General features: G+C 46.8%; 1 protein-coding gene across 1 annotated transcript in view; it reads right to left on the reverse strand.

Moving 5' to 3' along the window:
• The window catches only part of PPL (periplakin), a 78947-nt gene that overhangs the window by 22432 nt on the left and 40252 nt on the right, over nucleotides 1-16263 (reverse strand). Inside the window, exons 2-3 of the mRNA XM_088464718.1 lie at nucleotides 9737-9836; nucleotides 5194-5348 (exon numbers count right to left, since the gene is read on the reverse strand). Coding sequence (XP_088320844.1) covers nucleotides 5194-5348; nucleotides 9737-9836 — 255 coding nt within the window. The remainder of the gene's footprint in view (nucleotides 1-5193; nucleotides 5349-9736; nucleotides 9837-16263) is intronic.

The following is a 16263-nucleotide window of genomic DNA, read 5'->3' on the forward strand; positions in this document are numbered from 1 at the left end:
CAGCAGCAGCGCCTTCGTGCGTGCTCTTTGTGGGACGCATATGCGCTGTAGGAGTTTTTAGGGATATTTCGTGCACGCGCAGTAGCAAAGAAATCGCTCAACTCCCAGAACATCAGCATCGTGTGTAACTCAGGTCAATAGTGTTATATCAGTCACACGTTTGACATTGACATTAGCCACGTATAACAATATAGTTCTCATTCATTCCAGAGACTGACAGAGATCATATATTTCTCATTCGCTATATGTTAGATTGATACTTAAGAGCTTCTCCGCTTCATTCCTTCCTCCCTCCCTGAAATTTACCTCAGATAAAAATGACAGGAGGGACTAGACCAGGGTTCTGCGACGATGGACGCAGATACCTGGCCTCTTACGTGACCAGCACCCCGTCAGGCTGCAGGAAGCTTCAGCTCCCGCAGCCTAACCAAAGGAGAAACCATGGCGACCATCAGTCGTGATGGTTGCGATGCTGATCCCAGTCTGCGACGTCGGTCACAGTGCTGGGATCGCAAATGCAGCAAGGATTGCAGAATCAGGCCCAGAGCCCCTAGGTGACTGACTTTTATATCCTTATATTTCGTAGTAAGTTGTGCACTATCCCATTTATAATATACAACTGGTGAATACTTATTATTTATATAGACAGCAGTGTAAGACCTTTGTCACTCTCTGTAACAATACTTACAGCTTCTCAGTTCCGTTACACTCTTACTCTATAATATGTACCTTAGGCCGGATACACCTTAGAACGACGGCCAATCATGCGGATGGTCGGGGTGATTTCCATTCGCCCCAGACCATCGCAGATTGGCCATACGCGCTAAACGACTTAATGAACGCAGAACGATATCTCATTCCGTCTTTCATTAAAATGCGCAGCCGCACACATAATCACAATAATGATTAACTGTGCACCACAGTCAGTCAAGCGATCTCGTATGTCATCCGCAGGGGCGCGCGATTGTGCATACACATTAGACAATATGCACGATTTGTCGTTTCGATATGGCAAATCGTGCCAATATCATTCTAATGTGTACCGAGGCAGTACAGACGGTTTAATGGTTAGCATTACTGCCTCACAGCACTGAGGTTGTGGGTTTAATTCCCACCACGGCCCTAACTGTGTGGAGTTTGTATATTCTCCCTGTGCTTGCGTGGGTTTTCTCCGGGTACTCCGGTTTCCGCCCACACTCCAAAAATATACCGGTAGGTTATTTGGCTCCCAAAAAAAATTAACCCTAGTGCGTATGGCTGTGTGCATGTGGTAGGGAAGATAGATTGTAAGCTCCACTGGGGCAGGGACTGATGTGAATGGCCAAATATTCTCTGTAAAGTGCTGCGGAAAATGTGGAGCTCATTCAGACCTGCTCGCAAGATGCGGCCGCTCGCTGCCAAAAAGGGGCCGGATATTCAAATTCCACGCTCGAACTGTGTCTTTATACACTGAGCGCTCGCTAGTGTATAAAGACGCCCCCTTTCCCCTCACAACACACGTCATCTCCTGGAATTGTTGGATTAATCGGTAACATCGAGAGCCATCGGAGCTGCTCGCAGCCCTTGAGGTAGCCCTACCCCGCCGCAAGCACTGCGATCAGCGCTGGCTGAAATACATGCAGGTGACGTGTACCATGACGCCACTTGCTAATTATGCACGCTCTTTAAACAGCGTTTTCTTGGCCTGACACGCCTGCGTCCGCAACACCACTCCCCCGTTTATAAGCACCTTCCCCTGTAACCACCCACAAATGGCGCTATCTGTCACTCAAAGTAGCGCTCTGGCTTTGTGCTATGAGCGCACGATTCCCCATCGCAGTGACTGGCTTAATCACGCGCACTGCGACTTATACGCATGCGCACTGAGCAACAATCGCCCGGCAGCGAGTGATCGCGCCTTAGCAAACAGGTTTGAATCAGGTCCTGTGTGCGCTATATAAATAACTGGTAATAAAATAATAATAAATAAAATAATACCTGGCTTAAGCCATACATTACAATAGTAACAAGATAGAACCCTCTCACAACAAGACATCGCTAGGAGACAGGCTGACGGCCCCCTTGCTCTCATAAAAACAAAAATGTAATACAGCATTAAATGAAAAACTAATTTAACCAAAACATATAATACTAAAATGTCATTACAAGCACTCAGCCAGCGGCCTAGCACACTGGTCCTTTATTAATATCCATATAGTTTTGTACTAGAGGTTGTATTATCCCATATATATATATACTGACGCAGTCTAGCGAATATCGGTGGATTGCGCATGCGTCTAATCCGCAATGCGCACGCGCAGCAATTGAACTGCGAACAAATGCGACTATGGATGTAGTGACAATTTATTCGCAAGCGATTGACAGACAGGGGCAGGCTTGCGGGACGTAACAGGGAGTGGCGGCAAAAACGCGGGCGTGTCGTGACCATTTACGGGGCGCGTATCTGCCTACATCTGCGTTCTCGTGTGCAGAAAATATGGGGCCAGCGTCTCAGGACCTCATTCAGAGTCGGTCGAAGCGTCCGCACGGTCGTACAGAAAAAGGGGCCGGAATGCTAATGATGCACACGCATGTTGCGTCCCTAAGGTCGGATCGTTAGCTGGCCGACCAAGGGGTGGATGTGGTCGGATCCCTAAAAATACGCCCATGTCGTACGCATAGCACATCATCTCCGGCTACATAAGGATTAATCGAGAGCATCGAAAGCCATCGGAACTGGTCGTAGAGCTAAAGGTTGACCATACCCTCTCTTAAGCTCTACGATCATGTCAGTGTAAAACCTCCCGTCACGTGTGCCATGACGCTACTTTGTTAATTATGCACTCCCATAAAACGCCGTTCGCATAATGAGGCACGCCTGCGTTCGGATCTCCACTCCCCCATTTTCAAGCACCTTCCCCTGTTACCACCCACAAACGCCGCAATCTGTCACTCAAACTACCGACCTGGCGGTGTTCAAGGAGAGAGAAATTTCTGATCGTAGTGGCTAGTTTGCGCACACGTGTACGCATGCGCAGTTTAGCGAACATCGGCTGCGTACGACCGTGCGGCCGCTTCGATCGACTCTGAATGAAGTCCTCAGTTCCCTCGGCCATGTTGCACGACCCTAGGTTTATACAGATGGTCGATTATCGGAGGATCTGCAATCGGCGCTGCTGGGAGTCTCAATACATTTGCATGGGGGCTGTAGCATTAGCATATTTCCGCACAACGGCTGTGTAATGGATGGCAGCTGCGACCACATTACCATCCACATCTAAAGCAGGCCCTAGGGTTTTGGGTCTTCAACCTTTGGCCCTCCAGCTGCTGGGGAACTACAGATCCCAGGATGCGCTGCCACAGTTTTAGCATGCTGTTATATCAAAACGGTGTGTCTTGCTATATATTACGGTTCCGTTATGAATCTCTGATAACATCAATCATGCTTCATTGTTTAAACGCCCAGTAATCTGCATGGGGCTGATGAAACCCGCTTAGCACTAGGAGAGCCTCTGACATTACAGAATGTGACTGACGCCAGTCCGGCATGACCACCTGCTGGAGATCAAGTAACATTGCAGGCTATTTCTGTAATGCAGATTATTTTAAAAGCTCATCTTTAAGCCTCGTAAATATAAAACATGGAAACAAGGAGAAGACCAGGGTCCATTACAAGCCAGAGACTGTATTTAGGGCCTGATTCAGAGATGGAAGCTTTGCCGATGGTTACGCAGTTGCGCGATTATCGGTGGGCTACTGGAAAATAGAGCTTTTTCCGCCTGTAAAGCAAAGTGCACCTGAGATAAAATAGGGTTTTATACATTCTTTTATAAAGCAGGAGGAGGCAAGTTGTGCTGTCCAGCTGCCCCGGTCATTGTCATATGACATACTGTATAGTGTATACGTATGTCTATGTGTCAGGGAACGGGAGAAAAAAGCTCTTTTAGAACCTCCTACACCAATAGCTCCTTCCACCTAGTACTAGACTCATGCCAGAAGCTCTGTGACATCATCGCACATGGAAGGAATGATGTCACCGGTCCCTCGCCTTTCCTCCGATGGAGGGGGAAGGAAATATTTATCAATCCGTTGCTTTGTGATCAGTATTTCATTTCAAGTGGACATGTCAACTACAAACAGCTGAGGCAGCCATTTTGGGGGCTGAGCCAATATTCTCCAGAATCCAGTCTATCAATTCACTATTAACCAGGGACATCACTTTGTGTCTCGCTAAGGTTGTGATTTCCTAGTGAATTTCTAAAACTATATTTTAATGCATAAAGTCTGTGTTAGTGGCCAGCATGCTTGTCCTGTCAAATGTATTCTTTCTAAAATCCTATCCTGCAACCTAGTATGAAATTCAGTGCTTTATCTTTTTCACTTCCCATTGTATTTTTGTACACCGTGTCCTTCATATTATAAACTTGTTTATTTGTGATGCCCTTGGATACAGCACTGAAATGCTCTGTGGATGTGACATAGGGCAGCTGACCTTTTTCGCATCCAAAGGCGACAATAATAAACAGCCTCGTCTGCATGGCAAGCGGGATCTGATCTTAAACTAGGGATGGACATCGATAGTTGATGGTCTACAAACATTGATAGATTTTTTTTTCCCAACTCCAGTGATATTTCCATTCGATGGCCGTAACTGAATGGGGTGGAAGCTTTGGTCCGCCGATGAAAAAAAAAAAATTGGCCCGTCCACTGCACGATTGCGGGTCTCTATTGCGAATGTGCAAACCAGGATTCTTGCGCATGTACGGTCCATCATCATGGTTTTTTCATCAAATGGTTTTGAAGCAACAGTTATTTACCATCCCATCGAAAGATTCAATCTGGGCTTCCGATGTTCATTCCTTTCTCAGACAGGATAAAACGCTGAGTCTGCGGTCATCTGAGTTAGTATGGCATCACAGGCTCCAACCTGCATATGAATCTACTAAACCACACCGCAAGTCTGCAAAGCCGTCACTCCAACTCTGCCTGCGCCATAATAGAAGCTCCTCCCCCCTGCTGCAGAGCAGTGGCAGAAAGCACAGCGAGCTTGTTTTGATACCAACAATTCTGTGGTGTAGTGTATATATATTATACAGCTACGTAATACACAGCCTTTCCTATATATTCTATGCACTGGTACCTTCACTTGCTATATAAAATCACATCAGGGCAATGTTTTTACTACATATGTTTATAAAACATGGAATCACTCACTCCTCTTGGATCATGTCCCCCTGTGGGTGATTGTGTTGGCGCGCCAGGAGCGCGTCAGTCTCCAGGACCGATATCAGCCTCTCAGATTCTGTCATGATTTGCTCTGTGGGATCTCTGTACATCACAGGCTGGGAGGAGACAATCTTATCCACATCCTAGGTGAGAGAATGGGATTACAACGTGATCATATTTCCACGAAAAACACATATGGACTGTTACCTCATACAGTAGTAAGCCCACTATAGAAAATTCTACATTGTAGGAACATTCAGAGCTGCTCTATAAGCAGCACTATTATTTGCAAAATGTCTGATACAGCATTATAGGAGTATAGTAATTATATTTAAAAATTATTTCTTCTTTTTATAATTATTTATTAGCAATTTCCACCAATCTAACCATTTATATTATATATGTAATATTGCATACATCTAGAATATTACATACATATGCTTTGATTTCCTACCACAATCCATAAACATACTGGTAGATTAAGCTCTCCAGCTACCTCAGTGATGCCAAGTTAGTATGAGATATGGGGGGGCATAACACAATGTGACAACGCATTTCGCCTCATCACTCTGCAGTAGGCAGTTTGTGGTGGCGCTAACTGTATAATGTGTCAAAGTAGGAGGAGCATGATTATATGAATCGCGTCCGTAAGTCTCACCTGACATGACTTCAAGAAACTCTGTCTCATCTCCCAGAGGGAAACTCAGAAAGGGAGACAAATATGAGGTAGTTTACCCCATCGGTGTCACACCTGTTTGTCTGCCCCTCCCCTTTAGTATGTAAGCTAACATGAGCAGGGCCCTCTACCCTCTTGTGCTTCTACCTACTTTAATCTACTTTTTACTCCCCACTAGGGCACCTAATACTTGGTTGCTTATGCTCAGTTTCATTTTTCATTTTTGTTGCTCCATTACACTGTATATTGCTCGTATTGTATATGTGTTTCTTGCTTTATTTGACTGTGTATTGTATAAACTTTAAATGTTATTCTTATCTGATCTATTAAATTTATGCCTATTTTTATGTGTATACTAGCGCAGTTTCTGCTTGTTTTATGATCTCTTGTTGGGTTTCAATTTATCCCCTTTTTTATTAACTGCTGCAGATACACAATAACACTGTATGTTAAGCGCCTTGGTATTTTCCCTGCTTGCTTATGCTCGGCTGCTTATGTGGGTGTTATGGTCGCTAATGTAGCTATGTATATTATCCTTGTCCTGTATTGTACTGTACTGTAAGTCACTGGTCACCTATTTGTTTATGTACTATGTAAGGCGCTGCGGAACACTTGTGGTGCCATATAAATAAAGAATAATAATAATAATATTATTATTATTAGATCTGGTGATTTTACATTGTCTTGTAAGGTGCTGTGTAATGTGTTGGCGCTATTTAACTAAAGGTTACTAATAATTACTCTGAGGTAACATCTGGTCTGCATAATCGTTTACAGTTCTGTATATTCCTTATAATACACGTATGTATATGAAACAGGAATATGTTTGTTTTTTTAATTTTAATTTATTTTCTTACATTTTTAAATAGCACCTTGTTTCCCAGAACCCTCCACGCATTTCACATTGAGAAGTATAGGGTCTTTGAAAGGGAGAGGGGGGTGGGTATTCAGAATACACTATGTTGGAGTCATATTTATATGTTAGTTCGAAAATGGCAAAATGATGACTTAATTTATTTACAAGCCATCTTTTCATTAAACAATATGCACACGCAGAGCAATATAAATCTGAAATATTGAGCATATACCTGTGAACAATCCTTTCTAATAATATATTTTGTGTGCTACAGGTAGGGATAAGTGTAAGATCCCTACTTATGTAGTCATTGGATGTACAGTACGTGGGCACCTTGGGGCTGTGAATGGATGTCAGGTGGGAGAGCATGCACTGTGCCAATGGATATAGAATGCAATGTAACATTGGGCATATAGAATGGCCAATGCAAGGGTAGGTGTCATGTGTGAGGTGGGCACAAGTTACGCCACCTCCCAGTCTGTTTCCTGTTATATTTTATTTACAAAAAACAAGATAGAAAATGTATGTGCAAAAGACACGTGCTAAATGATCATGTTTTTACTGACATTCGTGTCATGTGTATATGTATATATATATATATATATATATATACACACACACACACAGTATATATATATTATATATATATATTATAATGCTGCAGTGTAACAGATCTGTACGTCATCAGGTGTAACCGGCTTAAAATGCCCAGCCTCTTAAGACTACTTATTGAAGAGTTGTGACCTGATCAATAAGGGGTCTATGTACTAAGCCTTAGAAAGAGATAAAGTGGGCGGAGATAAAGTACCAACCAATCAGCTCCTCAGTACTTTATCTACGTCTACCTTATCTCTCTCCAAGGCTTAGTATATAGGGCCTGATTCAGGCTGGATCTCAATGCTGCATTCGCACGCCGCCGGCCAATGTTTGCAATCTGCGCATGCAGTATGCGAACCAGGCGCTGCGATCGGGAATGCAATCGCAGGCACTACACAGGCTCATCACTCAGTGACTGATAGGAAGTGCCGTTTGTGGGTGGTGACGGGGGGGGATGATCGTGCGTACGCAGGCGCGTCAGTGCATTCGGACGCCGTTGCATAAATTATACACAGCGAACCCATACGCAGCCTGAGGACTCACTGCGTGCAGGAAGTCTAGCAGATTCTGCAGCAGGGTCATGTCAGCCACAAGTGTGCATGCAGCTCCGATGTTACTCCATGTTACCGATGATATCGCATACTTGCACATTAGTACGGATGTGAGAAGCGGGTAAGGGGGCGGCATTATGTAGTGCTGGGCGTCTGCATCTTGTGCTGCGACGGCAGTGCCCATGCATTCATTAGCATATATTCGCAGTGGCCGGTTGCGTGCGAACGTAGCATTGCGATCCAACCTGAATCAGGCCCATAGACACCTAAGTCACTCACCGGTTGGTCTATCGTGGCAGGAAAGCTGCATTGTGTGTTAGATGACAGATAATATCTGGACCTGTAGTCTCCGACAAAACATTGCTCCCCACTTTCACAGGTAAGAGAGGTTAGACAGCCGCAATCTAACACAGCATGGGTCACTCTGAGTAATCGGGGGCTGCTGATTCGTCCCTATATAATAAGGGTCTGGGGGTCATATATACAGTGAAACAGGGTCAGTGTCTGATTGAGAGCAGGGGAGATGAAAGGTGACATGTCGGCAGTTTACACCCGGCCGTGGGTATTTAGTAATACGATGGATTGCAGTAATAAAGAAGTTTGCACCTGACCTGGGGGAGATGTACTAAGTCTTGGAGAGAGATAAAGTGGATGGAGATCAAGGGTCTGACTCAGCAAGGAACGCAGTTGCTTATACGCACGCAATCGACCCATTTGTTGCGCACTGCGATCGCAGAGAATACGCGGACCCATGGAAGAGTGATTGACAGGAAGTGCCGTTTGTGGGTGGTGACGGGCAGTGGCATCACAAGGGGGGTGCGGCCCGCACCCGGGTGTCACCTGCCGAGGGGTGACACCAAGGTGCAGACTCCCCTTCAGTGACAGGAGTAGAGTGCTGCATTGTAGCATTGAGCACTGCCACAAGGCACCTTCTGCAGCCCCCTGCAGTAACAAGAACAGGACCACCGGGGTTCGAAGCGCGAGGCCACGCCCCGACCAACGAGGCCACGCCCCGACCAACGAGGCCACACCCCTTTTTGACGGCGTGCTTGGGGAAACGCAGGCGTGCCAGTGTGTTGGGACGGGGTTGCATGGGCGTGCAGAAATTATACACTATAATACCATATGCAGTGTGAGGCTGTATAGCGTGCGCAGAAGTAAGCGATTCCTGAGGGAGGTCTGACCTGCCTTAACTGCGCGTATGGGTCCGATGTTACTCGATGTTACCGATTGTTTCGCAATATTGCTAAAATATACGGATGTGAGTAAGGGGATGTGGGCGTCCTTATATTAGGCTGCGATCGCAATGCGAATGCAAACATTTACATATCACCGCTGATATCAGCAACTGCATTGCCTGCGTATAAGCAGAATAGCGTTCTCAGGCCCTGAGAACCAACCAATCAGCTCCTGTCGTTTTTCAAACACAGCCTGTAATGTGACAGTTAGGAGCTGATTGGTTGGTACTTTATCACTCGCCAAGGCTTAGTGCATCTCCCCCCATGTCTACCAAAGGAAATATTTACTAAAAGTGGTATACGAATACCTCTGCACTAGAAGATATGTGTCCCATATACTTTAGAAAACAATTTGTCCCCTGTGGGGCAGATGTATGAAGCTCTAGAAAGTGATAAATTGGAGAGTGATAAACGACCAGCCACTCAGCTCCTGTCAGGTTACAGGCTGTGTTTGAAAAATGACAGTTAGGAGCTGGTTGGTCAGTACTTTATCTCTCTCCAATTTATCACTTTCCAGAGCTTATTACATCTGCCCCCATGTCCCTTATTACAGGGATCTAGGGGCAGCTCTCCCCAGTCATCCTCCCCAATAGTGTTCTGGGGTGTCAGGTACCTTCTGCAGCTTAGAATCAACGTCCACCACATTCCGTTCCACCTGGTCTGCATTTTTCTGGAGTCGGTCGATGAGCTCGGACAGTTCCTTACTGGAGACCCTGTAAGGAGAAACAGAGGGAGACCTCACGTCAGACAGGCACAGCATAGCCCGCACTCAGCAGTCACAGGGATTCCAGCTCTCGCCCACCCCTCTCAGTTCCCACCCCTGGGCCGGCCGAGCTCCAGTACACAGCTGTGTGCCAAGGGAGAGCATGGAAAGGGCGCGTTGCCAGCTCATTAGCTGGTGACTCACCCGGCCTTTTGTATTACTTTCCAAACTATGCCTGTTCTAAAGCCAAGGGATCAGGCTGGAGCAACGTGCAATGTGTCCCAGCCCAGCAATGAACAATGTGCTGTTTACCTATGACACAGGGCCCTCCGTCCTCAGGACTTCCCATGAGAACAGTCATTAGTTATTACTATGCAGTTCCCTGTATCGCATCATGTGCAACGAAAACTGTTACTGATTATTTTTACTCATCCTCCTGTCATTTGTGGAAAAGCTAAAACATACAGCAAGTTATAAGCTGCCAAAGTGACAGCCAGCAACCAGCTTACTATCTCACAAGCTGGATTCTCATGAACAGCGGATCAGCCAAGACTATGGCTGTGTGTAGGTGACTGGCCCCAAGAGCTTATGATCTAATGGAGTGGCTGTTGCTCAATGGACGAGCACAGGCACAGCAGAGGTTAACCCCCCCCCCCCCCCCTTAGATGCAACAAGTAAATGATGTTGCTGTCCTCGACTGCAGTAAATAATTTAATTAGGGGATGTGGAATTAATAATTCAATTCCACCCTGTCTATTTTCGCTCTTTATCCTCCTACGCAGAGGAATAATGTCTCCAGCCTGTGCTGAAGCCATGTGACATGCGGGCATCCTATAATGTCCCAATCCCCTGCCTGTCATGATCAAACGATGCAGAGCCCACAGCCAGCCCTACCAATAGCAAGGGAGTCACACTTACAGCACCTATGGACATGATTAACATAATTCACACCAATTTTACTGACCCACTTGTCTCAGGGAGTGGGTGGAGCTACTATAAAAGTAGGAGTGGCTATAGATCGCACCATTTAAAAGGTTTAAAGTGAGATTTGCTGACATGTGAGTTGCAACGATATAACCAAAGTGCCTCCTGCCTCACTAATGTCATCAGTACTGGCTAGTGAGCCATACTTGCCTATGCTCCTGGAATGTCAGGGAGACTGACGCCTTTAGGGGACAGAAGTGGATAGATTTTGTACCCTGACGTCATCAGTTACGGAATCGGTATGATTTACCGCCGGACCCATGCCCGGCGGTTGGAATCCCGACAGCGGCATCCCGGCAGAGGAGGAAATCCCGATCGTCAAAGGTAAGTATATACTAACCTATTTCTACCCCCTAACCCTCCCTTAGGGATGTCTAACCCTAACCTTCCCCCCCAGTGCCTAACCCTAATCCTCCCCTCTAAGTGCCTAAACCTACCCCCCCCTTCCCCGCCGCCTAAACCTAAGTTCCCCGGGGGGGTGCCTAACCCTAAGTCCACCCCGGGGGTGCCTAACACTAACCCCCTCTTCCCCTAGCCTAAACCTAACCTCCCGGAGGGGTGCCTAACCCTAAGTCCCCCCGGGAACCCTAAACCTAACCCGCCCCCCCCCGCGGCTATCTGCGCTCGGCCCCCGGCGTCCCTTCGATCGGGATGCTGGGCGTCGGGCTCCCGATGTATGTCTAATGACAGGCGTCGGCATAACGGGGCAGCCTGGGTCAGACCCTACCACCCGCCGGACACGGCGCACGTGATGTCATGAGATCACAGAAGAGGAGGCCGGGAACAGGAAACTGGGAAGTGGATAGATCCCCTCAGTTTTTGTAACCTTACGTCATCAGGTTACTGTCCAACGTCATTCCCTACTATCCACATGGGCACAGAGGGGGAATATAATCTTGTGGTGAGCGATGCGAGCCACCAACCCCAAAGTGTGATGCGCGAAGCGAGCCCATGAGGGGACAAGTTTTTGTTTTTGGTGGACTGTATGGCCAGGGAACCGCACTTCCGCCCTCACTCCACGTCACTTCCAGGTACAGAAGCTGAAGGGGAAATATACCTTTCCCAAGAAACAGGGCACAATCTAAGGACATGCCCAGCACCTCAACAGGTGGCATATTGCCCCTTCAGGCACCCCACCAGCTGGAGACAGTGCACAAGGTAGGAACTGTGATGTCCCATCTGCTTTGTGCCATGGATGGCGACGCAAGTAACATCGCTCTTGGTTCAGCCCTGATGGGTGGGGCTCATGCCCAGGCTTGCCGACAATCTGGCTGCCTCTTCCGGGAGAAGCAGCCAGCTCGGCACAGCAAGGGGGGTGCGACCGTGCGTTCGCGTCATCGTGACCCTCGGATGCGCGCGGCATCCATTCACTGATGGGAGAGGGCTGGGGGAAGCCCAGCCAGTGACGGAGGGCCTGACGTTATTTGAAGGCGTGCCATGCAGACACGCCTCCTAATAACGGCACGTAGGGGGCGTGGCCTATGGTAATGAGGCCACGCCCCTAATTTAAGCCGCGCGGGATGACAGGGCGCATCCGAACGGGCCAGCACAGGGTGCTCAGACCCCTGGAGCCGGCCCTGCTTCCAACCATCTCTCTCCCACTCCTTTACACCCTTGTTCATGTAGGGTATACGGCAGGTCCCTTAGGCAGTGAGGGTCCAGTGGACAGTTTCCTGTTTCCCTACTGGGCCAGTGAAATACTGATGATTTCGCCACGTCCTAGTAAATTGTTAGCCTACACCCAAATATGTGTTGAGCCCACAAAATGTAAACATTTTTTTTTAAATTTATTGCACACGGGCATTTATCAAAGCCCGGAGAGACAAAGTAAAATTTAAGTTAGCAGCTGCTTGGTTGGTACTTTATCTCTCACAATTTTATCTCTCTCCAAGCTTTGATAAATACCCCCAAGTCTTTACTGCGCATGGAATCTTTGTCAATATGTAACAATACCTGGGCGTGATGTACCGATTAGTATCACAAAGGACAGCTCTTCGATAAGAGCTGCTCTTTACGAAGCAGCCGACGCAGGGTGAGGGGGTATCTGTGGGACCCCACCCCCTCCAAGCCCCGGGAACTTCCTGCTGGTGACCTGTGATAGCCCCGGGCTCCTCCTCCTCCTCCTCCTCCTCCCTGCACCCGGAAGAAGATTAGGAGGAGACGGAGGACCCAGGAGGAGCACGGGCCGGCGACCAGGACACTCAGGTGAGTGGGGGCCAGTGCTGGGCGACTGCGAGGCAGCGGTGAAGCGTAGGACGTGGTCTGCGGTAAGAAGCCCATAGGCTTCTATAGGGTAATGCCAGGTTTTTCTGGTGTTACCCTCTGCACAGATAATAGGGTGGCCGGGAAATGCGGTAAAAACCCCGAAAACTGTGTTTTTACTGCATTTTTCCTTTAGTACATCCCGCCGCCCTGTGAGACCCAAAAAAGACCATCCTATGCCTACAGAACAGACATAAAATAATATTATTAGTAGTTTTAAATAAAATGTATTAAGTCCAAAAGGTCCATTATATTACATTTTATAAAACAAAAAAAATATATATATTATTATTTACTTTAGCTAATAAAAACAACAAAAACACCAACAAAAAAAACAACATTCAGAGAAGTTCTGACATTTTCGGCTGCAGTGTCCAACTGGTCACCTTTAGCAGCTTATAGAGACTTGGCAAGGACTCAGGGCTTTCACAGATGTCCAATCTCAGATCAAGGAAACAGAACTAGCTTCTTACTCATACGCCAGGAATGTTTATGGGGAAATCACGGTAGATAAAGCGTACTTTACCACTTGAAACTGGGCATCAGAGAGCTCGGGGTGAACAGGGCATCGGGTGCAACTAGACCGCATTACTCCTAACCTAAACCAACCTAACTAAATCAATTTATATATGTGTCACATAACAGAGCACCAAGGATCCCTCACTGTATGCTATGAAACAGTTACAAGCCAGCACTAACTTTTCTTCGTGTCCAGTTTTTATAATATTTTTTAAAAATAAAGAACAATATCTGCAATCATATAATTATGAGTTTTTGAAAAATGACTTTAAGAGCCGTCTGGTTCCCAATAGAAATACGGTCTGGAACAATCTGTGTAAGTGTCTTAGGTAATACAGACAAATCTGCTGAGTTTATATGGGGGTCTGAATACTTTTGCAAGCCACTGCATATATTTATAGCAACGGACAGTTCTGTGACCATACACCATCACAAAAATGATCATATCATTCATTATACATACTTGCCGACTCTCCCAATGGCCAGGAAGCTCCCAAAAATCGTGTGGCACTTCCGGCCACGCACAAGAGAGGGCAAGTCTCCTGGACTGGCCGCCACCCCACCACACCCTCTCGCTTCTCCCAAACTTTTTGGCGAAAGTCGGCGGTCCGGAGGGGGGCGATGACATGATTTGCGCTGAATCGCATCATCGTAGACCCGTCTCCTGCTTTACAATACCATAAATCTTGGCATTGAATAACGGGGGCAAGGCTAGAATCACGCCGCCACGTCCCCAAACTGCCCACCATTGCCATCACCAAGCTCACTGCAGCGCTGATCTGGCTTCCCCTAACCCGAGGGGGCAGCCAGAAAGTCGGCATGTATGCCTTATAATCCTTATATCTTTATAAACTACATTACTGGGTATTTTCCAGTGAAAACTGACAGGGCAGTGGCGGCTCCAGTGGTGGAATCCAAAATCCAAATTGGGGAGCCACAGCAACTGCCAGTGAGTCCCGGCCAGCAAAGTTTGGCAGTGTTTGGGGTGGCAGTTGGTGTGACTCCCCTATTTGAATTTTGGATTGCACTGCGGCCCCCCTTCTGAAGCCACCACTGGCTCCAGGAACTCATTCCTGGAGCTAAACAACATCACATTCCCCCAATATCATCACATGGCTCATGGGTCACCCGTGCAGGAATTTATACCCATCAGTGTTTATGGATCACCTTATACAGGCAACTAACTTACAGCTTTCATGCATTTTATAAGGGGATACATACGGCAGGTCGATGGGTGATATGTTGGCGCTGTTATGTCAATACGTTTGTAATCCAAATTAAAGCATTTTAACCGGTATTACAACTTTAAACATGATGTGAAAGTTTAAAATTATAAAGCCGATCCAGTTAAGATGCTTTATTTCACATTACAACCCCGTCGGCATACTGGTGCCGGCATTGTAGTGTCTATATACTCAGTGTCGACCTCCTGACCACATACCCTTATCAGAATGATAAGACTTTACTTCAGCAAATTTGTCAAAATGGCTCCTGGCGGCCTCTGGCATATTTCTGTATGAAACCTCTTTGCTGTTCTATTTACGGAATTCTCTAACATGTGGTTAAATACATCACTTTATTGACAGATATTTCCCTGTTCTGCTATTACAATTGGAACAGAAACAGATAAACCTCAGTACAGTACAGCGTGTGAGATAATAGTAGGCCGGTGGGCTGTTTACAGAAGGAGAGTCAGGCAGCGTGGGTGCGACACTGACACCAGAGAACACAAACACTGAACTGCAAATCGTTACAGAAGATGTGGCGAGGAGCGTTTGTGGAGTTCAGAAGTAAATCAATAATGAATCAACATCTGTGTAATTAAAATAATATTTTTACTGGAGAAAGGGAATCAAGATTTCCCAAACCATTTGAAACATCACAAATACTACATAAATAGCATAAACATAAAACATATACTAGGCAGAAGCAGGTGGGCAATATATTTTTTTCATGAAAACTGAATAATTTTGGGGCATAGTCAACTGAGGGCGGGAATAGCAAAAATCCTGCACCTGTAAGGTTTTTCCAGCAGGTGCGGAATTTTTGCTATGCAATCAGGTGCAGGGTTTTTTAGATTATGTGCGCTGGGAGGTTTTGTTTTTTTTGAGCATCTCCAGAGCAATCTGTATTTCCTAAAATCGTAAAATTTTAGAAAGAAATCAGCGGGACTTGCTCTGGGACCCCGGCGACGCCCCCCCCCAATACCATTTGAAAATATCCAATTAGCTCAATTACTCACCTTCTGCAGCGCTGACTTCTTCCCCCAGCGACGTGACCCGGTCTCCTGAGTATGTCAGTGTGTGTGATCCCCGATGTGTGTGACCCCCCTGAGTGTGTGTCCCACACCCTCCCTGTAACAGGCGCTGGGAGAACCACATCTCCCAGCAGCCCTTGCTCCACCCACCAGCCCCCCAGAGCCTCCCAGTAGCCCCTGGGACTCCCAGCAGCTGAGAAGCCCCCTCCCCAGTGACATGATGGAGGGGTGACCCCGGGCAGACAAGATCTAAAAACCCAGCGTCAACTTTTTTTTTTAAATTGGATACCGCGGGTATCAGAAGCGGTAATCCAAAATTGGGCATGAGGGGCGCAAGTTTTTTTTACCTCGCTAAACCTCATGCCCAGTTAGATATGCCTCTTTGTATATACGGGCTACAGCTAGTATGCATATA

This window comes from Taudactylus pleione, unplaced genomic scaffold (genome assembly GCF_031769625.1).
Source record: "Taudactylus pleione unplaced genomic scaffold, aTauple2 ptg000061l, whole genome shotgun sequence".
Lineage (NCBI taxonomy): Eukaryota > Metazoa > Chordata > Amphibia > Anura > Myobatrachidae > Taudactylus > Taudactylus pleione.